This window comes from Thunnus maccoyii, chromosome 6 (genome assembly GCF_910596095.1).
Source record: "Thunnus maccoyii chromosome 6, fThuMac1.1, whole genome shotgun sequence".
Taxonomy (NCBI): Eukaryota; Metazoa; Chordata; class Actinopteri; order Scombriformes; family Scombridae; genus Thunnus; species Thunnus maccoyii.
The window spans coordinates 11,971,578-11,996,506 of record NC_056538.1 but is presented as its reverse complement, the minus strand read 5'-3'; the positions used below and the strand labels follow the sequence as shown (position 1 = coordinate 11,996,506).

The window sequence follows — 24,929 nt, the reverse complement described above, 5'->3', positions numbered from 1 at the left end:
ACAGCAAGGATGCACTGTTATGTATCTCTAGTGAGAGCTTAAATGTTTCCTTCAGCTATGAGTCAACAATGTAACATTTGAGATTTTCTGCAGTCACACAGCAGCAACATCAACATCAACGACGTCACCCTCACCGGCATTTCCCGTATGAATGTCCTCTGTTCAAGCCAAAGCAAAACGGCTTGGAAGTGTCTGAGTGATATCAGTGACATTGAACTGGGGACAGTCAGAATAATGGAGGGGGGAGAAGGGTGCTAAGCTTGGGGCACAACATGTGAGTTGATGGCACTAAGCCTTAAGGTTAGAAAAATAATACTGTTATATAAGCTTACTGTTTCTGTGTCCTCCAGGGTGAGCTCTGTTCTCTTCTCCCTAAGTGTCACTCTAAGTGTGTGTGTGTGTGTGTGTGTGTGTGTGTACATCTATGATGACCAATGCCAAGACCCAGCAGCAACATCAGAGCATGTTAGAGTTCATCAGCATGAGTGTAAAGGGGACTTAAATACGCGCACGCACACATAATGTGTTGACCCATAGTGCACCCTTTTTATGTCCTATACAGAGTTTCAGTCAGTCCAAAAAAATCTGAATAATCACACCTAGTCTTTGTTGGAGGTTGAGGTTGAACTACTCTCATTATAGCATAAATAAATGTGAGAGAGCAATAAAAAAAAAAAAAAAATGAAGCTGTAGGCTAATTGAGCCTGTAGGAACTTTGTCAGGCAGCTGATGATTTGAACAAGGTTAACTGTGACACCAGTCAATTAGAAAAATGTGACAGATGTCCCACAGTCACACTGGCAGTGCTGAGGTTCATGTGTCACTCTGTTCTGACCCATTATAGAAGGTGCAAGAGGGGGCCAATAGCAGCTGGAGCAGTGGTGTGCTGCTACAAGCTCTATTTTTCCTTTCTTTATTGTTCCTTTCTGTCTGATGGGGTTGGGTGATGTGACGATGTGTAATATAGTAATATGAATTCATAAACCATCACAGATGTTGCCGTATGCTTAATGCTATGGAAGCTTACCCTTGTGGGTGATGCTGCACATCAATGGGCCGCACTGTTTTATGGTAATATTTTGTTTTTTTTTCTGATTGTTGCATCAGTGTGATGTAGTAACTTGATTATTCCAAAAGCAAAAACAGATTTTCCAGTCTGGTTATTTTATCCATAAACTGTTTCTTAATCAATTTTCCAGACAATTCAATACATCACAGTAAAATTATACATACTGTAATAGAGGATTTAGTTGCTTTTTGTCTCTCTTTATTGAATTTAACAGGTTTAAAATTTACACAGCCCATTTTTACGATATGGCCTTGTTTTAAAGCATAAACTTAATTGCCTATCATCAAAGTAGGTCTAAACGATATGGCCAAAAAATAAAATCTGGATTTTTTTTTTTTTATGCTTTGGGTTGACTCACAATTTAATCGATTTTTGTTTGCCTGCAAAATGAAACCTTGAATCATCATATTTTTTGAGCAATTGTGCAAGAATAATGAAATACAGGTTGTCCCACACAGCTATTGATTGTCAGTACCGGATGCTTCAACTGGAGCACAGGCAGTTAGTTTAATGATCAATTGCAGCGCAGACAGAGCAGAAAGGTCTGCTCACTAATGGATCTGCTGCTGTTCGTGTTTCTTTACAAGACATCAGTCTGTTATCTGCTGACTGCTGCTAGCTGGTGTTAGCGACCCAGCGAGGTACAGACAGGCTGAAACTGTTCAGTCAACTCCCAGCGCTTCGACTCTCGTAACCAGAAATGACCCGGAGTCACTAGACACTCGTAAACTGCAGCAGGTGCTCATGTAGTATAACTAATCACATCACAGAGGGACTGTCATGACTTAAAACGCACATGATTTTTTTTTACAATTTTTTTTTTTTGTGCATATTTTAATTACTCAATTTTCATGATTTTCACATTTTACAAATTGTGCAAAAAGAAAAATTTCAATTAATCAAATTAATTCAATATATCACCCATCCCTACACCACAGATACAGAATACAACTGTTCTGTAAAACATGTACTTTGATATGTCTCTGTTCTTCAGTCTTTCAAATGCCATAAAGGATAAATGGTGAGACTCAAATGTAAAATGAACCCAGTTCCTTATTGATTCTGTACATGCTGAGTCATACAAGTTTGTTTACTGTATCAGTGTGTTTAGATCAAAGGAAATGTTCAACTAAAAGTCCATCCACAGGGAAGGCAGATTTTCTTTATATAGCACATTTAATTACAGGCAAACTCAGTATGTTTTATCCAAAAAAAGACGTGACTGAATGCTAGACAGACAGAAAATCCACCAGGAATGTAAAACACATCCATGCCTGTGGACCAGAAACCAGAGTTTCATAAATAAAAAAACAACAAAAAAGCGTTTTTATGGACTGTGTGTTATGTAATCAACTGGTAATGCAGAAACGCTACAGGCAGCTTGGGTCAGAGGAATGGATGATTTAAATAAGTCTTCAGTTGGAAGGTTACCATATCAAATATTCTCACAGTGATGTTCAATATTCATCACCGCTGAAAAATCAACCAGTCAATAATTAGATTCTGGTAAAAATGAAACGAACATGAAAGTTAAAGGAAAATGTTTCATACCTCGTCTGTTATCTGTCCCCCAAATGTCACCCATGTACCTGGAGAGGAGACAGAAAAAGACATGTCAACATCAAGAAACATTTCTATGCCGTCAGTCCTTTCTGTCAGTGTGTGTGCGTTTGTGTGTGCGTGTGTGTTCGACATCCAGGAGTAAACACTACTAATCCTCGGGCTGTGACACCAGTCGAGGGAGGCTGTCAGGTTCCCAAGAGAAGAATCTGTCCTGTTCAGAGCTGCGGCTCAATACTGACGGATCACCTTGCGTAAGTGCCTGTTAGCACTTTCTGTCTTCACTGGTGACTGTTTCTGTTATCTTCATACATATTTTGGGGACCTTGTGTCCGTCGTCCTTATGTGCTCGTGTCTTCCTGAGTGTGTATAATGAGCGAGCGTATGTGTACATCTGACTACATGCTCCTGATTACCCTGCAAACAAAAGGCTAAGCCACCTCAACCAGAGGAGACACTAAATCCTCAGCACATTCCCTCACTGAATTATGCATGTAGCTTTGTTGTGGCAGCAAACACTTCCCATTCAGATTACGTCAAAACGGTTTTAGCTAGGCTATCTAAAACTGTCACGCTCTGTCAGACAGACAGAGAGGAACACCTTTTTATATCAGGGAAACGTCTGGTGCAAACCTTTTAATGCTGCACGGCTTATGTGTGTGCTGGGAGCTGCAAGGAAATCTGGGCTGCCTGACAAGATATGAGGCGGTTTGTGCTGAAGCGCATTTGAAATTTGGCAGGAGAGCCAGGGGAAACTGCATTAAAATTGATAATATTGCATGAGATGGAAGACTTTATGGACTGTTAATGCATGCAATAAACTTTGATGCAATATATCAAAGTTTAATTCTGCAGTATATCAGAGCCAAACCAAGACTGGATTTTTAAGATCATTACCAGTATTGATAAAATCTGATAATGATTCATCAGCCAATACTCATTTTAAACATAAACACATAACATTTCTGATAACTTGAGTAAAAGATATGATGATACTTGACAAACTGTATGTTTTACCACTATAATGGATGATGATGATAGTTGATGGGTGGCAAGATTCACATAAATATCAAACACACTTAACACATTTAATTCAATTTTCACAGTTCTCACTGGACCGTTATATCTGTTTTATTGTTTTGGTTACATGAACCCAACGCTACGCTCTTTAGCTAAGCCTCACTGTTTTCGCCTGCCAGCCAATCAAAATTAGGATTTCTCTGTGGTCTGGGAATACATTTTGTTATTAAAGAATTATGACCATGATGTGTATTGAGGGGGACTTTTTACAGTTGAAAAGCGAACTTGTTAGTGCTCTCTTGTGGACAAACTATGTATTGTATTACAGCCGTGCTTATTGTATGTCTAACGATAGGCATGATGAGGAAGGGCTCAGCCTGAAACGTCCATGCATTAATCCATGTTCTCAGCATAAGTCATGGTGTTAAGACTTCATGGATTAGTACATATTAAGTATGTATTACTTTCATGTGTTAGTCATAGAAGCAGAAGAAGTAGAGAGTTGAACATGTGCCTCCATACTTAAATTGTTACTTATTGACTGACATAAACACAGATAATATGTGTAAAATCTGAAACATAACTATTACTACACATTGAATTAGTTCTAAACCGGTAGAGTAAGCTGTAGCCTGGTGGTCTTCCATCAGTGAGTTTTCATTTAGAGCGGTGAGGAGGATGTTTTCTGAAAATAATATGACGCCTCTGGCCAGCCACTGCTGAGAATTATCTTTTTGGGATATCTACAGTATTCATTCTTCAGGGCTGTAAAAAATCTCAACGTCTCTCTGCTCTCTGTTTTATCTCCCTGTTGAGTCTTTCTCTCACCCTCCCTCTGCCCTATTGCCCACAAAATGAATAGATGATTCTTCTTCTGACTCTGTTGACCTCAGTTGCTTGACTATCATAAAACAATTGATGTACCTCAGAGGCGAGGGACAATGAAAAAGCACTTAACCATCTGCTCGTTTCAGCAGACGGGATGTTACGATACAATAGAGCTCATTATTTCCATACATTGCAATACCATCAACTCCACCGAGGTTTAACTTACAGATGACACCCTGAGGATAAATTGGATCTCTTGGTGCATAATGATATTATCTTAAGTTAATCAGCAGCAGAAAGCTGCAGTTCTCAACATGCATCATCAGCAGAGTCATAAATGCAGTTTTTTGTCTGGGGGTGGATGGAGGTGGGGGGGGGGGGATTGCTGCACGAGATAATGGTAATCACTTGTAAAAAAGTTGCTTTTGGAAATTGTTAAGACCAGTAACCATGGCAACCTCACTGAGCCTCAGCTGCACCTATACTGAATACAGACTGCCCTTATCATACAGTATAGGCATTGTGTGTGTTTGTGTGTCATTTCTTATCTACAAATGTATATAATGTTTGCCTATGTATGTGTATGCGTGTGTACATCCAGTGTGTGTGTGTTCAATCAGTCCTTTAAGCTATGTCCAGTGTGGTGGAACTGTAATCACAGCTAACGGTGTCCAATGGCGGCTCTGAGCTTTGCGTCTGAGCGGGAGGCTCAGTATGGGATGAAAACCCCGCAGAGCTCTAATGTCAAGGCCACTGCTCTTATAGGATCAACTGAGTTTTTCTGTTTGATGGAAATTAAGGCCCTGTGAACAACAAATAGCTCTTTTTCACTGGCAGCTGCTGGTGGAAAGTGCCATTAACGGTATTTGATGTTGCTATGCAACAATACTAAATCCAATAACCTTGCAAAGCTTTTTCCTACAGCTGAAAGGTGTTTGAGTCAACAAGCAAGCTCAAACTTAACTCCTAATGAAGTCACTGGAAAGTATATAAACATATGTTAATAGTGAAAGTTTACCGTGCGACTGGATTCAAATTCAAAATTGCTTTATCGTCCTTGTTTTTTTCTTCCCAGCTACGTCTCTCATCTCCTCCTTCTCATCATTACCTTTATTATTTTACCATTAATTGCTCTTCCCTGCCGGACAGTTGAAATGACAGGTCGAAGGAGCCGAAACAAAACTAACATTAGCTCAACTGTACAAGCAATGAATGTTGTAGAAAAGAAAAAAAAGGGTAAAGAGAGCGTGGAGAGTAAGGAGCGAGAACATGAGGAGAAAAAGCTGCATGGTTTGGGAAGAGGTGTCATTTATGCTTTCGGCTTTGTGTCAGTCCTTTTAACCTTCTTGAATCCGGTCCTGTGCCTGGCAGCGAGATGGATGGCACGCATTTAAATGAAACATTTCTCTCTGGTGTCTCGGTTTAACTGATCTCCTAACTCTCTTTTTTTCCAGCATGTCTGCCTACAGATAGAAAGGCTGAGTCATATTTTTTCATTGGATACATTTCCAGCCCCAACAAGAAGGCGCAGTACATCTGTGAGCCGGACATACTTGAAAAGTATCGGTTTATGAGACACACAAAAAGGCTAATTACAGTTTGACTTGGCTCACATATAGAAAACTAAATGTTGACTTTCTCCTCTACAGCCGCTTCTTCTTAGTTTATGAACTATTTGAAGAGCTAAAAATATATGATTTAGAAAGTGAATTTTATATTTTGGGGGAAATAAGTCCCATAAAGTTTAATAACAGAGCTTTTTTTTTTGTTTCGAGGGAATCAGAGCAGTGTTGTGTTTGGTTATGCAAGTGTATTTGGCCTAAATGTCCTGTATTGTACCTTATATTTTTGGTAGTGCATAGACATACACAAGCAAAAAGAAAAAGTCTCTCTCTCTCTTTCTCTCTCTCAAACACACACACACACACACATACACACACATACACCATCCTTTGGACCTATTTTCAGGTCTGTTGCGTGGCCTTGTCTCCTGTACTGCCTCTTCAATTTCTATCGATTTCTTCAAAAACTGTTCTACTTGAATCACCTTTGTCTACTGTTATATCTGCTCCTGTCTTGTCTACTTTTTCGGCTACTGCTTACAGGGGGTGGACAAAACAACATAAACACATTACAATGAAACGCAGTACATAAATAATTTGTTTCTGTTATTTCTTTTGGCAGGTTGACAAAAGCAACTTCACAACTTCTGCCTCAGGAATGAATCTTTCTGATAGATGTGAACAGAAACTGAAGATTATAAGCTTTAATACTTGTTGAAGGTCTTTTGCATTTAACTGCATCACCACAGCTGGATCGATAAACTCAAACACACTTTGACAAACAACTTTAAATGAAGCTCATACACTGACGCTGAACGTGACTGTTTATTATACTTCTTAATCATTCACAAGCAGTCTAGTATATCGGTGGCTGCATCAATATTCACCTATACACGACTCACAGACTGCAGTGACTTCAGCTGCACCACAGGGGGAAGGATTAATGGAGGTGAAATGAGGTTAAAAAAAAATGCAGAAGAAAGTAGAGGAGCTGCAGTAACTCTTGGTCTACTCAGTGTCTATCCTGCATAAGTACCACAGTGACATCATGCACAGGTTCATCCTCACACTGCAGGATTTTCTGAGAGAACCGTTTTAAGAATTCATCAATCAATAGTGCTGCATCAGTGCAGCAAGCATTCAGGGGAAAAAAAATGGCCCTGGTTGGACTGTAGCATGTGGTGAGAGGACTGGAAGAAAGTTGTATTCACACAGAAGTAGTGATGGTTAATGCTGATCATCAACTTCTGCATCAACTTTTTTTGTTTTACAGCCAATTAAAATGGGTGTGCGCATGCAAACTCACACAAACACTCTGTTTTTTTTATCAATTTTTCCCCAACTAATTAGCATTGTTGGAGCCAGCGTGTGTGTTGACAGCACAGTGAAGTCACTGCAGACCTCCCTGCGGTCTCTCTATTAGCTGTTTTCACTGAATGAAGAGACTGTGAATTATCTGCAGCAGCAGGCTGCTTGTGCTGAGAGGTCATGTTGAATTCACTAATCACTCCACTTATCAATTAATCCAACCTCCATGCCTCTCTCCCGGCATAATCACTTTTTTAAAATCAATTCAGTTTCAATTAACCGGTGAGAGGTTTTTACACTTTAGACAGAGAAGGCTGTTACACACTATGTGACTTTTTCAGATGCATGTAAATTGAATTGATATTAAATTATGTTCTGCTGGAATGTGGAATAAGCTTTTTTATTGTTAGTGAAATAGAAATGACTGATATTGAGTTGACTCAAATTATGTCAAGTTATGCTAATAAACATCAGATTGAATTTTAACAAGTATGTCTATAAAGTGAGTTTCACAATGACAGTGTGAAAGGTTTCCTGATCTGTAGCGCTGCCAGAGAAAGGAGGACGACTACTGTTAGTTAATGCAGCTGTACTCACTCACACAAAAAGGCAGCGTATAGTCATTGTAAAGCTTTTTGATTTGTGTATATTTGGCTGAATTGGGTATGCATACCTCCTTTTTCCTTATGCTTTTCTACTGTCTGTTGAACCTGTAAGACAAACTGTGTTGCGTGTGTGTGTGTTTGTGTGTGTGCCAGCCCTCTTGATCTTGCCTCAGCACAGAGCTAACCTCTATCCGACCTCTTTTAACCAAAAAAATAAGCTGCTCATACCAGCAGCTGAGCCCCAGAAGAATAATTCCCACAGGGACATAGAAAGTTAAAAAAGAAGGGGGGTTTGAGGAGGTGAGGAAAGGTGAGAGGTGGAAGAAATCGTCTTTCCTCCTTCCATCTCTGCATTGCCCCTTCCTGAGACACAGAAAGAGTTAAGTTTAAATACAAAGGGAAGAGAAAAAGACAGTAGGAGAGAAAAAGAAGGGTTCATAGAGAGAAAGACGGAGAGAATAAAAGTTGGCAGGACAAGGAGAGAAATGCAAGACGCATCTTTCCTCTTCGTTTTTCCTGTTCTCCTCTCATCACCCCTCCCTCTATCCTGCGCTCCGTCCCTGTAATGACTGTATGTGTGGAATACTAATTCATCTGACTGTACAGATTCCCTCCGACATTCATACACAGCAAACGAACCCAAAGAATCAGTATTGGTAAGAAAATGTTTTTATTTTAAAAAGATTCCCTAAATTAATATGTTATTAATTCCTCAGCTACATATATTTATTATGTGTATATGAATTATTAATAAATTAAACATGATGGCTATTTGATTTCACTTCTCTCTTTAAAAAGAGTGAAGATTAATTAAATAATGTAATAATTTACATTTAAAAACAATGGCAAAAGGTTATCAATGGACTGAAAGTAACAGCTAGAGCCTATTCTGTAAATGGTTAGTCAGCTGGTACCTGACTTATACTGAGGTGTAAAACTGTCTACTGACAAAGTTAAAAAATAAAAAAAAAATTGTAAACTGATCTGAGCAACTGCATCAGCAAATGGAGTATTTCAGATGAGATGCACACAGTGCTTTACATACATGAATTTAAATTAATAATTCAACATTTTGGGAAATATGCTTATTCACTATCTTGCTGAGAGTTTTATGTGGAGATTAATACCACTCTCATTTTTGTATGCTAAAAGCACAGTTAGCTTAGCTTAGCAAATAAAAAAAACAAAACAAAAGGGAAAAACTTTTAGCTGTCTGAAGGTAACAAAATCAGCCTATCAGCTCCTCTAAAGCTCAGTTTGTGTCATTTCTTAGTGATCCTAGTAACATACATTCACTGTCAAGGTCAATCTGTTACTCTATAGTTGCTTAACATTTTTGGATGTTTCAACATGTTCTGGTTTCCAGTCAGTTTACCAGATTCAAAGTTCTTAAAATAGCATTTGGTCCTGAATCATAGAGCAAGGAGCATATTAAAAGACAAACTCGCTTGAAATAACACATCTATTCAAGACTCTTTATAACTAAAAGCTAAAGTGTCTTAATGTGTTTTAATGTTCTGATGTAGAGACTGAACTTACTAAGTGCGGGAAAAAGCTGTGAAAATTCTGAACAACAAGAAATGATGTCATTCAGTGAAAAAGAGGCCCTCAACCGATTAAACCATTATGTAAACGAGGCTGGTGAGACGGTGTTTCTCTCGGGGCGTCATCATCATGCAGTAGCAGATTGGCTTTTTAAAGTGCGGGTCCTGCGACAGTTCCATCTCCTCCTGGCTGTGTTTCACACAATCAACAGCAAATGGAAACAAACGACTGCATCACATTTAAACATGATTGAATGTGTGTTTTATTAATGTTCCTGTCTGCTGCGCTTTCATTAAGGTATATGAGTTTGTGTTTGGTCTGATGAATGCTGTTATGACAAACAGCCGTAAAATAACTGCTCAATTGGAGGAGTTTTCATTTAATTAACCGACCACACATACGTACTGTAAACACACCGCATCCTCCTCTATCTTGGCTCTGTTCCTTCAAGTGAAAGTGTGAAACACCGTTTAGCAGCCCGCTCTTTGCCCTCTCTTTTCCTCCTCTACCCTGCCAGCATCATGTCCACCCTGGGCGCAGCATGTGGCAGGCAGCTGGCATTAGGCTGACCTTTTCTGCACCGTTCAGCTCAGCCAGTTTGAGTCAGACCTCTCAGTCTACCGTGAACCACCTGGGGTAGCGGCGCTCGGAGCTGGCCTGGGAACCGCTCGGAAAACAAAAGTCCTGCATGGCACCGCAAAGGCTCGTTGGATGTAATCTCCGTCACTGTTTTTAGTGCAGAAAGATCAGATATCAAAGTTGTAATGAAACCAGACCAACATGAGAACAACTCTTTTTTTTTTTTTGTGAAGCACTTCTGTTTTAAAAGAACTTTAAAAGTAAAACAAATAAAGTTTATTATTATTATGTAACGTGCACAATGAAACAAACTGAAATAAGAACAGGATTTTGTTGTGTAACTTATGGAAATAATGAAACAAACTCAAAATCTTAATTTATCCGCATGAATGAAAGTCAGTGTTGCAATGCAGGGAAATACCCTCTGTTTGCTTTTTGTACCAGTTCTCACATAAAGGTAATTTGAAGCATGTGATTTGCAGTCACTCTCAGATCGTATTAAAGTCGAAATAAAAATAGAAATCTGCCCACTGTGCTGCTATTCAGTGACATTTAAGGTCAAGCATCACAAATGACGCATGTAGTTAAAAATAGTAGGTGTCTTCTGCCAAATGTGGTGAAATATATGTGATAGTACTAAATCAGGATAAATCCATGCAAGAGGGACGCCTCCATAGCAGAGCAGCAAGAGTCCCTCGGTGAATATCAGGAAGATGAGTCAGCAGAACAGAGAGTTACAGTAAGAGCCCCGGAGTGTTGACATATAATTAACATAAGGTTAAACTAGGACAAAGCAAGTACAGAAAACATGATCATCTATTGTATTTATTATTATTATCACTATTATATTATTTTCCCCATCTAAAAAGCCCCTTCTTGTTCCTGACCAGAGAGCATTCGTGTTAACCTTCTAACATCCTCTAACTCAACCGACTGAAGCGTCTTCTGTTTGTGCACACAACATCCTGGTCGAGGTCAGCCTATCTAAGCTGCCAAAGCTCCTGTCCCATGTGCACCAGACGTTTTGATCCGATTTACTGGATGGTGGCTGATCTGCGACCTCAAGAGCCTTATCTGAGCGAGGATAAATCCTCAGGATCCTGCAGGTCTGGTTCTGACATATTACTAACAGTAACAGTGCTGTGATGAAAATCGTGACTTTCATACTTTGGGTTTATGCAAATGAGCAAATCTTATCAAAGTGAACACAATTCTGTGTAAATGTGTGTGAAAGTGTATCTGTTTGGGTCAAACTGTGACTGTGAATGGGAGGATTTCCTCAACGTTTATCATCCGATGCTCTGATTTTAACAATGTTTTGCTTCGAAATTCTAATTTCATTTTCTAACAACTCGGTGAAGTTTTAAGGGTGTGGAGTGGACTCTCAAGAAGATACACAACTTATTTATAAGTGGCATTAGAGTCTACTTACTATAACTGGAGCGGTATTTGCATGATCAGTGGGGTTTCCAGGAGAACTTGGGAAGGAAAAACTAATACATATTAAAATTTCAGTGGAAATGAATGGGTGATGGTTTATATTCTCTTTGAAACTTCAATAACTGGACTCAGATGTTATGTATAAATTAAACAGGAATCCACAAGAAACAGTGGAAAAGGCTTCCCAAGTGGGTCACTGATTAAAAAAAGAAGGAGCTGCTGGATGTAAATAAGTATTTTGGCTGACAGCTGATTGCAGTGCTTTATTCAACTCAGACAGAAAAGAATCATTGATGTTTTGATTAAAAAAATGTGGAAAATCAAAATATGAAATATATTGCTGTTTAATATTGTTTGAAATAAAACATGTTGTGATTTTAAAAAGTTAGATTTCTTTCATGTTGGAAAGTTTATCTCATAACACAGTGAGTTCCTACATTATTCAATACTAAATCATTCAGTGAATCATTACTGTTCAGTAAAATTTGATCACTCAGTCTAGATATTATTTCACCAGTTTTAAAAGAGATTTCATTATTTTATTTGACCTTTTGTCTTTCTCTGTAAACAAGATGATTGTGAGGAGATGGTCAGCCAATCAAAAGCTGTCTAATCAATGAAAAACTGTGCCTTACTCAAGTCACAAAACAAAGTATGGGGGTCATTATATTTCCCTACAGTGGGTTCAGTGGTCTGACCGTATTTAAATAAAGGTGTTTTGGTTGGTAATATTCCTCAAGTTGTTCTATTTAAAATCATCTGGTAGTGTGCAGAAACTTTAAAGTGAGTTTATGGTAAAACTTATACTTTTAATTACAAGCAAAACTTTTTTAATATCATATGCTGCAGGCCTGCAGTGATGTGTTATTCTTAGATGGTGTCAGTTGGGGATGTGTGTACAGTATAGTAGCATATATCCTCCTGGCTTTTATTGCATTTGTGTGTGTGTGTGTGTGTGTGTGTGTGTGTGTGTGTGTGTGTGTGTGTGTGTATGCACTTCCCAGGAGAGGGGAACATTGGGCTAATATTTTTTGTGGACAATACAAGAGAACAGGAACAAGTAAACACACACACACACACACACAGTCACAATCCACTGTTGTTGTTTGAGAGCTCTTGTTGGCAGAAATAGGTATGCCTCTGTGTGTGTGTGTGTGTGTGTGTTGTCTTCTTCCCACTCCCACATGCTGAATTCTGAGGCTGAGACCTGGACAGGTTTGACTCTCTTATATGAGAAGTGGAGAACTTTTACCTGCAACCCACATTGATATGATATAAAACACACACACACACACACACACACACACACACACACACACACACACACACACACACACAGAGTCGTGTTTCCATCACTTCAGAGGACACTGCATTGACTTACATTCATTTCCTGAAGACTTATCCTAACCTTAACATAACCCTAAACTAATGTTAACTTTAAACCAAGTCTTCACTCTAAAGTTAATGATTTTATGTTAAGGGGACTTGCTTTTTGTCCCCATAAGGGAGGCGAGTCCCCACAACATGACTGTGTAAACAGATTTACTTCCCCACAACGTGAGGAATACCTGGACCACACACACACTCACACACACACACACACACACACACACGCACACACACACGCACTCACAATCCACTGTTGTTGTTTGAGAGCTCTTAATGTTGGCAGAAATAGGTATGCCTCTGTGTGTGTGTGTGTGTGTGTGTGTTGTCTTCTTCCCACTCTCATGCTTAATACTGAGGCTGAGACCTAGGAGGGTTTGACTCTCTTATATGAGAAGTGGAGAACTTTTACCTGCAACCCACATTGATATGATAAAACACACACACACACACACACACACACACACACACACACACACACACACACACACACACACACACACACACAGACATCTGCAATGCAAACAGCTCTGCTGGCAGGATCCCAACTGATTAGACTACAGTCACTCGTATTATTTCAGGCATCAGAGAGTACGCTGGTATGTTTGTTTGTGTTTGTTTTTATATATTTGAACTAGGATGTATGGGGAATGATAATACCACAGTAGATTTCTTGGTTTAATAAGAAAAAAGCTGAACTCAACACTTCAAATCCCAGCACAATTTTTTTCATTGTTTACATTCACTTTACTTTTTTCAAGTCTAAATAAGTGTCTTATGCACTTAATTGTGTCATTAACTTGATGCAAAGCTCAGTTATAACAGCCAAAATCAAACAATATATGCTGCATGATTTCTTGTCCTCTCACAGCATCTTTTATTCAGTTTAATGTGTTGAGGCCTGATGAGAAAGGTACAGTGCAGTCTACTCACCCAGTCCTAAGCAAGATACTCTGAGTCCCGACTTTCCAAGGTTCCTGTAGAAACAGAAAAGAGGACTTAGATCTGTTGTACATGTTCACACACAATTATTTAACCAACTGAAAGGATGATATATTCTCACAACACCAGCATAAAAAAACTTGACATTAGGGAACATTAGAGGATCAAGAATCCACCATCAAGCTTCTTTCCCTTAATCAGATAGAATCTGCATTTTCATAGATATTTCCTGCTACAATAGATGAAAATGTATACAGCATGACATCCAGGACAGTCCAAGTGAAAACCAAGCAAGCAGGCTTTTTTTTAAATTTTATTTTTATTTTTTACAAGAGGCTGGATGTGGCTTTGCTTCAGATAATCACATGACAACCTGACAGCGCTTCTGTCTGCCTGATTTCTCCCCGACAGGAAATTGAATTTCACTTTCCCAGAGCCCCAGGTAGGTGTTGTGACCCTGTCAACCTCCTACCATGTCTAAATAGACCTGTGTGCTTGTGTGTGTGAGGGACCAACAAATTTGAATAAAATGGTTAACTGCGTCTTTATTTTTACATTCCAGTCAGCAAGGAGGAGGAAAACACCGGCTATCGATGACAGAATGATGGAGAGAAAAATGAATCTCTGGAATTAATAAATAATAATTTGGATTATAACAGTCCAAAAAAGGTGATCATGTACCTTAATCCTACTGGTAACAACCCATTTTCATAGCCGTGTCATACTGTGCTGTTTTTATCTTATAATTTTACTAGATTTATTAACAGTCTCATTGAGTATGTTCTTGTTAACTACAGATAATAAAAAGTACAAAGCAACAAATCATAAATGTACGACAGCAGAGGACCACTATCTGTCTTTCCATTCTAAACTGTCCAAGCTTACATATAATAATAGTAATCCTCTCCTGTAAATGACAACCTGTGCTTGAGTCAGTTGACATGACACGACAGTTTTACATCAATTACCGTCCCTGGATATTTACATTACTGGAAAACTTCAACGTATTCTCTACTGACAGCTGTTTGTAGGTATGTCTTTCTGTTAGTTCTAAAAATAAAAATAATTTCCTAAGTTTTTTTGGTTATTAGCTGAAGAAAACTGGAGTGAGTGAATCAACGAACCCCACACATCCAAATTCCTTCAATTTATCTTCAGTGATCAAAATGAGAGTCAGGTGATAATTCTCTGTAGTTTGTCACTACAAGCAACAACTTCTGCATTATACACAGTCATTTGATCCATTGTTAATATAAAAATATTGATTGAAGGGAATTTATTATTTTTCACTACTTATAGTTTAACTCTCAGACTACAGTTATAAAGCAGTGGTTGTATAACTGTGCTTTCCTGTCTGCTCCAGTACTGTGGGTGGATTGGCAGATCCCTGCCATGTCCAATCAAGCCTGACGAACAGTTATTGTCCTGTCATGTCAGCTTCTTGTGAAAGCGCCCACCGGACTGATGCTATCGGACACACACACACTTATTGAAGATATTTCCAAGTTTAAAGTGGGTGCAAAGCTAAAACCATTGCTCCAGTTCATCAGCTTGTAGGCAGCACAGGCGGCACAGTTTTCCTGTGGGAGGAGTTGCAAAATTATAGGTCGGCACTTTTCTACTTGCACGGTAACCTCATTAAAGATACCTGAGGATTGATCTTGAATTAAAATCCACATCATCATTTTTTATTTATTTGTTATCTTTATCACACTTTAGCAAGTGGAGAGTGTTAGAGAGAAACCTGTCATGACCTGGCTCCAGTGCCACAACAAAAAGGGAGACACTCATGTTGAACTTTAACAAAAAGTTCATTAAACCAATTAAACAAATGTTAAGAGGCAACTTCAGTAATTAAGGTATGGAGTGTGGATGTCAAGCAAAGTCAGTAGTGTGATGTGCACCAGTGGAAGATGTGTGTGGGTGTTGTAAGGTGCAAGGCATAGCATAAGAATAAACTAACAGCATAACTAAGGGAGGAGGAGCAGAGAGCTGCAGTAGCAGCCGCAGCAGCAGAGTGGTGGAGAGTCAGTGAGAGCTGTGCTGCAGCCCAGACTTAAATAATCGCACAAAGCTCACTTTTATGTAACACACCTCATTCAAACAAAGACAACAAAACTACTTTTCTAATCTCATCTTTACGATTTTCCCTCTGCCACAATAATACCGTAGTGGTCAGCTATCTCCACTAACTGATCATTATTATAGTATTCACAAATGCCACATGGATGTTTCAAAAAACTGACAAGGAGACCATAGTTACCGATACTGATACAGAAACAAATGTGCTCACTGCCAGACAAGACACTAGGGCAATGATGAGAATGTCTACCTAACTACCTGACAAAATCTAGCTAAAGCTCAACCCTAGTCTTCGTGTGGTACTTGTGGTGGGTACTTACGCATGGCATTGACTGTACTACTACTACTAATTATTATTATTATTATTATTATTATTATTATTATTATTATTATTATTATTATTATTATTATATACAGGAAATGACTACAGCCTGACAGCCTAGTAGAGCAACCATCTAATGGCAACCCACCTAAAGCTGCAGATGTGCCCTCAAGACAACTGTTTAAGCCACTTTCCCACCACACTACAAGAACAAAAACAAACAGACACAATCCACAGAGGAAAGCCCTACCATCTAACGGATAAATCTCTGCCCAATAACGTATCAAAACAGTGACATCTACCTTCCGAATGGCACACAACAATCAAACATTGGTTCAGAACCAAATACTTCCTGCAAAAAGACCATGAATCTTCCAACAATCAGAAACCAGAGCAAAACCAAAGGCCAAAAAAACCCTGGCCACAAACACACAGCCCAAATCCAGCATACAGCTGGACCAAATCAGCTAATCAGCGCGTGCAAACAACATCATGCACCCACTGCTACCTGAGGCACAAACAAACTTTCTAACAAAACAACCTAAATGGACGAGCCCCCATTAGTCATGACTTGACTCAAGGGGCCATGACAAAAGGGAGACACTCTATGTTGAAGTTTAACAAAAGAAAAGTTTATTAAACCAATTAACCAAATGAAAGCCAATTAAAAGGTAACTTAAATAATTAAAGTGTGGATGTGATGTGCATGGGTGAAAGATGTGTGTGTGTGTGTTGTAAGGTGCAAGGCATATGCATAAACTAAAGAGCACAGTAGCAGCGGAAAGTCAGCAAGAGCAAGAGCTGTGATGCAGACTTAAATAAACCCTCAGGTGTTCCAGGTTAGCTAATGAGCACCTGCAGAGAGCAGACGGACAGATAACTCACATAGCAACCACAAAATGACAGGGGTCATCACACCCACGCTGTGAACACCTTGAAAAAACGATGTAAAGCAGGTGACTACAAATGTAATTATGTCCCAGTGAGTTCTGCAAAACTCATAAAACAGGTAAAGCTGGATGCATGTAAATTAGATCCAGGACATTTGAAATGCTGGAAACTAAAGATGATGTTTGTACATGTTGTACTGTATGTGTATAAAAACCCTTCAATACTCAATTATAAAGATGAAGCTGAACTGAAATCACATTTAGTCATGCTTATTTGTAGTCAGGAAGAAAAATGGAAGAAGAAAACATTTTATGGTGTCTTATAGACCTTTTTCACAGCAGACATTTTGACTTGTCATAGCAGGAAAAGCTCAGGTAGAACCGAAGACATTAATGAAGTTACATTCAAGTGTCCAAGGAAACCACAGGAGAACATAGGACATGTGATTTACAGAACAGATATGACAGAAAACATGCAATTTCAGAAGGCGACTTTGTATTAAAAATTCATTCCTGGCTTCATTAAAAGCCTCATATTTACACGCTCAGCCCTGCATATTGATTGAACAGCACATTATTCACAGCTGTCAGCAATCTTTCGAGTTTTCTCACCTGTCAAAGCACTCATGTTATTCATTGCTGACATGTGACCTCTGTATCCTTCAGTATCAGAATGTTTAATTGGGCATAAAAAAAATCAAGCCTCCCTAAGAAAATCAATTTTGCATGATGTATTAGATCCTCTGTAACCTATAAAGTATCCACAAAGGTCTAGGTGCTCTTGATCTCAAAGTAGAGTTACTTTTGCTCTGCAAGAAACAGCAATATACATGCATTAATAGTGTTGACGTCATGTTTGATTTCTGCAGTGTGTTACAGTGTTTCTGTCTGGAACTTGGTGTTCAGATTACCTCCCACAGTCTAGGCCCTATATGGAAATGAGTGGAGGATTGTAACTATTTACACGTGTGAATGTGAGTGTGGTTGATACTCTGTGTTCAGCTGTGATGCAGGAAACCTGTCCAGGGGATTTTGTTTTTCTCCAAATATTTGCATATTTGTTTCCCGGCCACAACCATGAAAGATGGCGACACAGGTGCACTCTATTTCAGGTCTAAAGAGGAAAGCTTGGCTGCAGCCCGAGCACAGCAGAGACAAATCACAGGAACAAAGCAAAAAAAAAAAAAATAGTAATATGACAACAGTCCTTTTAGACTGCATTTTGTTGCAAATGGCAGGTTATGTTCGTGATGGAGCAGTTTTCATTGCCAAAGCTGTGCCAGAGATGGATTATTGTGGCCTAAAAAAACTCTTCCGCACAATAATTATTCAAACCATAAGAATTCACAGGACTGGTTCCTCCTCTGAAAACAAACCAGATTCAAAAAAGTTGAACTTGTCAGAGTAAGTGCAAACTCACATGAATCCACTGCTTAATTTGTTATAATATAGAGTATAGCTATCACACATTCTTTGCATTTATAGTTGGATATACTTTCTATTTTGCTCAATGTTAGGTTTTTTTTCTCCCATGTTGATTAAAGTAATAAAGGAACAAATTTCTCAGATAAGCTTGGTTGGCCCGGATACTGCTGAGGCTACACAGTGCATCCTTTCATTCAGCGTTCAGAAAGATAGATTGTGAGAAAGGATGGATGGAGGAACGGCGGTGAAGAGGATAATAGAGGAGACGGAGAGAACGATGCAGAGAAGAAGAAAATAAGATTTCCCCACTTGGGAGATGGAGTGAGAAAGTGATCTTCTCCCTCATTTAAAACCCCTTTCAAATGGCTCTTATGCAAATGCTTATAGCCACACACATAAATAACCAAACCCCCACGACTAAACACACACACACACACACACACACACACACACACACACACACACACACACACACACACACACACACACTAGTACAGCTGTCCTCACCCATCAAATATTTATTGAAATATGAACCCCCCCCCAGCCGCTTTTCCAAACAGATCTACCATAACAAGCCTTCCCCATCAGGGGAGGCTATTCATCTCCACTTAAACATGTCTTCATTTGCCTGATGATGGACAGTAATGACTTTCTCTAATACCCCCGGCACTATGGCAATATTATCCTCTCTCCTCACATGCCAAAACTCTGTGTGTGTGTGTGTGTCTCTCTCTCCTGCATGTCAACAGTCACCACCACATATCTATCACTGATTCGTCCATTACCTCCTCCGCCACAGTAGAGGAGGGAGCTGCACAGTATTCAGAGAGAAAAAAAAACAGGCTGACTAGAGTGTGCATTTAAATAAGATTAGTTTTTACTAGACAGTTGGGCGTAATTGGCCAAGAAGCATCGACTCGATGCTGTAAATGTGGCAAAAAGGCTTTACTGTTAGTAGTTGAGGTGACGAATTGCCTGTATGCTGGTGTATTAATCTTGTCTTGTAAATAATGACTAAAATGTTCGTCGATTAAGCCACTTAACAAGACAGTGACAGGTCATTTATGTTTATGACTTGCTGTAAACTGAACAGATTCACTTTAATGTTCTGCACATGTTTCACAAGGGTGAGACGGTTGGATGAGAGTCGCTGTGTGTATGTGACGCTGAAAACACAGTGAGATTGAGAATGTCCCATCTTGCCCTCTTGGTTATAATTAAAAATGCAACTTTTGTTTTTTCGGGTTTTAAGACCTTGCATGTTGGGAAACCCTTCTTGATTTATGTGCTCATTTTTATGTTTTTTTCCCCTTTGCAGATGCCGTCCAGAGGGATCGGATTCACTTTTGTGACTAATTTGAGAATGAAAATTGAATTGCTTGTTGTTTAGGATGTAGAAAAACAGTTATGAGGCACACAAGGCTGCCTGACACACTTCTCCATCGGGTGTAAAAACTGTGTGTGTGTGAGAGAGAGAGAGAGAGAAAGGAGGGGGGGGGGACAGAGAGGAGGCAGAGGTGCATGCCTAAGGCCACCTGAGCTCCAGATAAAGTAGGTTACAGTGTTACAGTAATCACCCAAATTCTGGCAAGGCGACCTGCTTTCATGGAGACAACAGCACTTACCATGCGTCACGTTTCCTCCAGAGTCGCCCTCACACAGTTGTGATTTCCACTGTTTATGTTACACTCTGTATTGTTGTATTTCTACCTGACTCTCTCTGTCTCTATGAGTGTCTCTCTGTCCTTGTCTTCTCTTTCATCAGTCTCTCCCCATCATCTCAACTTATCCTTTTTTTCCACCTCTCAGTTTGTTGTTTTCTTCTTGTACTCGCTGCCCATCAAATGCATCATCTGATGTTGTAAACTGATCCATCTCTGCTTGTCGTCATATCAGTCTGTTTGTCAGCATGTACTTCTGGCTCCAGCATGTGACTGTTTCTGTCCTCTGAGCTTAATTTAATTCAATCTAATGATCAAATGTGTATAATTGTTTATTGGAAGGATATAGTCAGTGTAGATAATCAGCTGGAAACCTTCAAACTATATTGACTGTAAAGTTTGACCTATAAAAATTGGAAACACGTTGTTTTGTGAATCATTCAAAAGCACATTTCAGTAAGCATTAAACATGTGTTTCTCTTCCGGCATCCCTCTCATCCTCTCTCTCTTTTTACCTCCCACATGCATTTCATCATCTTTTAAACATGAAAACTCTAAATCTAACTTCTGCCGCACACATACATTGCTATCGATCACATATTCAACTCTGAAGGTCTGTCAAAGCACCTGATAGAATCTGAAGAGGAGAAGTAATTAAGGCATAAAAAAAAAAAAATACTGTTTTTGCTTTTCTTGTGTTTTAGCCTAAACATGTACAACCACAGATTCCTCTGCGCTGTTAATGACTTCACTTGAGAGGAAAAGAGAGCCATCTGCAGATAATCATCATGTTGTGTGGACTAATTATCTCTCCATATTTAATTGACTGAGTAATTAAGAGAGGGAGATACTTGTGATAATTAAAAAATTTAAAAAGCCGAAACAGATCAGCTGAGATATCAACTATAAGACATGTTTTTCATATCAATCAAAGTAAGTTCAGAAAAGTGAAAATTCTGTAATCTCTGATGAAAAGTCAAAACTGTCAAGTCATGTAAGTTGTGCATATTATTCTGTCGGACAGACAGAAATGTGTGAATAATAAAATGAAGGGAAAGGCTGAGAGGAAAAATAAACAGCGCCACAGAGAGAAAAACAGAAAGCATGCGAGGCACTGATAAACTTCACCGGGGAGCCACAGATCAAATAAAGCTCTTTTCCAGTGGGAAACTGGTGACAGAAGGTTTGTATATGGTCATTAATCATGTTCCCGTTTAAATAAACATTTAATCATAATGAAGGAATGAAAAATTAGAGTGATGAACTTCCCTTCAGCTACCCAAGTGAGAGAGGAAAAACATAAATTAATCACTCTTGGATGGACGGACGGACGGACAAGTATAGATACTACTCTTTTAAATGATCCTTTGACTGACATTGGCTGTCTGAACATTGTAGAATCAGCTAAAAGTGCAAAGTGGGAGGAAATATTTTGGGCGCTTCTGGTTCTGGAAATAAAAATCTCATCCATTTTTCTCAGAGACAATGATATGTTACTCACAGTTTGAGCTCTCCCACGGCTTGGTACTGATGATTAAACTTTACAGGTTAAATCAGTACAAAAGGAAAATATCTGGTTCTTTAGTAAAAAGTCAAAGGTACAAGACTGTACACAAAAATAGAAATGAACTGCGACTCCCAAAGGTGCATTTCAGCAAGAAACAGCCAATCATCAAGCTTAAAATTCAGTCATATGCACCACAAACGGTGAGCAGAAGCTAAAGAACGCAGTGTTGAAAAAAAACTTATTTTACAATCTGCAGAGTGAATCAGTTCACTTTTATTGTCTGGGTCACTTCTCAGGGAATTCAGCAACTATGGCTGTTTTTTACAACTTCAATGACAAAACATTTTGAATTCAATATGCTCTGATTTGTGCCCATGGCTTCTTCTCCATAGCAACAGCGGCCAAGGCTCATGAGTATTGTAGTATTCTTAGCCGTCTGCCATGCCAAAATCACCGACAAAACATGATTCCTCAGAAATTAAGCTGAAATAAGTGAAACTGGTGGGTCATTTTTCAACTTTCTATTTGTAATCTCTGCTGAGCAAAGCATTCACTCCTCTCTGTCCTGCTTACAGACATGTCCGCACAAGCCGCAACCCCCCCCCCACCCCACCTGCTCATGGACAAACATCTGTATTAGATCATTTCACAGAAAGCGCTTGTCCTGATCTAATCATATGAAGCAAGCAACACAACATACTGTTGAGAAAGGGTTTTGTTCCAAGGTTTTTGGAAGGTTTTTAGTTATTAGCATAGTTACAAATGTCAGTGGTTTGACTTCGGCTCTCTATTGGAACAATGTTCAGTGACTTAGCAACAGTGCGAAATATTTTCGGGAAACTACATCATGTATCTAAAGCATAAGGCTGGTGAGATTCTATTTTTCATTGTCAACAAATCCCATGAAAACTCTGTAACCATCAATGATTCGATCCTATTCAAAATCATCAATGAGCCACATCAATGCACTGAAGACATGTTCCTTAATTGACTTTGAGTCAGTCCCACATACATGCACCGTCCTGCCACCACGAAAATGTTCTCAATGCAACCAAACGTGTAAGCACTGTCTATTCTTGTATGAGTAACATTTGCCAAAAACCACAGTGTCCAGCTGTTTTGTGACCCAGTTTTGAAGATTTATTTCTTCATAGGAGCCAGTAGGCTTGGGGCAGAGAGTCACGGACAGAAAGTCAGAAAGTACTGAAACTCTGACTAATCCATTGTTGGAGGACGGGATTTGTTGACAATAAGAAAAATATATATCAGCGTCAGAGTTATCCTTTAAGTTCTTCAAATAACATCTAAGCAACATGGAAGCGAACTGACTCGACACAGGGGGGGAAAATTCTCCCTCCTCACATCTTCCTTGTTGAAATGACCTAAAGGCTGTGCTGCAGGCTGTAGCCTCAGAGCACATCGCTTTATGTCGCCTTTAGCTCATTGCTTCAAAGAAAAACTGAAAAACTAATTAAGACCGAAATCAAAACCATCATTCTCAAAATGTCTCTTTTGAAAAGAAAAGCAGTTCCTGTGTGCGTGTGAGGTTGTGTGAATGAACATATGCAGTCATGCCTGTATGTTGCTGTACCTGTGTGTCTGTATGAGCTAAGCTGTTTCTATGAACTAAGGAGCAATCTCAGCAGTGGGGCTATTTCATGCCTATCAAAGCCTGAGCACTGAGTGGGTGGGGGTGTGTGAAGGAGTGAGGAGGGGGCAGCTCTCATACATCCGGGCAGAGTAATACAGCAGCCTGTGTATGGGAGTAATATAAAAGCTGTCACCTAGCAAGCGAGGCGAGATAACACCGCCAATGGGGCTGGTAGGAAGCACACTTTCAGCCAATCAGTCTTTTGACACCTTCACAGTTGCAGCTGCAATATATACTGTGACGAGAGCGCAGTATTTGTGAGTACGGAGGAGAATTGTGTTGGTGTCAATTAGAATTGTGTGCACGTGTGTATGATTTGGCATTGAATCATGCAGATATGCACTGCTGTACGGTATTTTGTGTGCGTTAATCACCATGTGTTGAGACATACAGTACATATGATGAAAACAATCACAATAACCTTCTTATTAAGAATCAGAGAGCTCAAAACCTCCTGCTATCACCGTAAAATAATAAATCTGACAGAAATAGAAAGATACAGGGAATATGACGCTATTGTTCAATCTCCTTCATGTTACTCTTGGCTCTCTGCAACCTATTAATGTAATGCCTCATCAGCCCACACAGCTCATTTTTATTTAAATATATAGTAGCATGTAAATACACATATTTACCATGCCTCTCTGCCTACTGCACCTCTCTCAGTTTGTCAGCATGTACTGAATCTCAAAAAACTGAAGTCACCGAGACATATTTAGTGCAGTTGGTAAGTATGTTCCATCTGTTTGTCAAAAGCTAAAACATGATGCTGATGTTTTAAAAAGGACTTTAACCATGTGTTAAAGTCTTCTACTGTTCTCGGCAGTGATATCTGAGCGTCTCTGAGATTTATTAATTAGTTAGCCTTCATAAACTACACTCCTGATGAAGGTTTGATAGCATGCTAATAGCTAAGAGCCATATAACTGTAGTACTTACGTGTGGGAAAACAGATTGAGAAGTGATACAGCAGCTCACCTGGACATAAAGAATGAATTCAGCTCTCTCTACAGGAAAACAATAAAGAACCTGCAGGATACTGTACAGTAATTCAACCCCCACAGTAAAAACACACCGTGATGGATTATTATGTAGCCACTTCCATCCTTTCAGCTCTGTTAGAACATGATTGCTGTCCTGGTGGTCCCTTTGTTATGAGAAATATACACATACCTCTTGACTTTTCTTCTGAGGCAAATTTGCATTAAATCAGATACTCAAAATGCAAATTAACCACAACTACTTTCACGCTCACAGAGACAAGCTAGGCATGTATTTGCACATTTATAATGGTGTTCTTGCAATACATTCGATCAGGGAAAAGCACCAATGACAGGCTGAGAGGATTTTAAAACATAGAAAATTATTCAGATGCAAACAGATGTGTGTATACATCAGCAGGTGTCCAGCAATGGTGTCTACGAGCACAGTTGCGTTGTTACACAAGGACCAGGCTCAACCCCATGTGTGCCTGCAGTGACTCAGAGTGGCTGCGTAGGCAAAAGATCCTCACATTTCAGCCCTGAATCATTCTGCCAAACTCACTG

General features: G+C 39.3%; 1 protein-coding gene across 8 annotated transcripts in view; it reads right to left on the bottom strand.

Annotated features, from left to right (window-relative positions):
- kcnab1a (potassium voltage-gated channel subfamily A regulatory beta subunit 1a) overlaps window positions 1-24,929 on the bottom strand; it is a 125,666-nt gene that overhangs the window by 24,505 nt on the left and 76,232 nt on the right. For all 8 annotated transcript variants that reach the window (XM_042413734.1, XM_042413736.1, XM_042413737.1 and 5 more), the window contains 2 exons: window positions 13,836-13,879; window positions 2,621-2,658 (listed from right to left, as the gene is read on the bottom strand). In XM_042413734.1, the coding sequence (XP_042269668.1) occupies window positions 2,621-2,658; window positions 13,836-13,879 (82 nt within the window). The remainder of the gene's footprint in view (window positions 1-2,620; window positions 2,659-13,835; window positions 13,880-24,929) is intronic.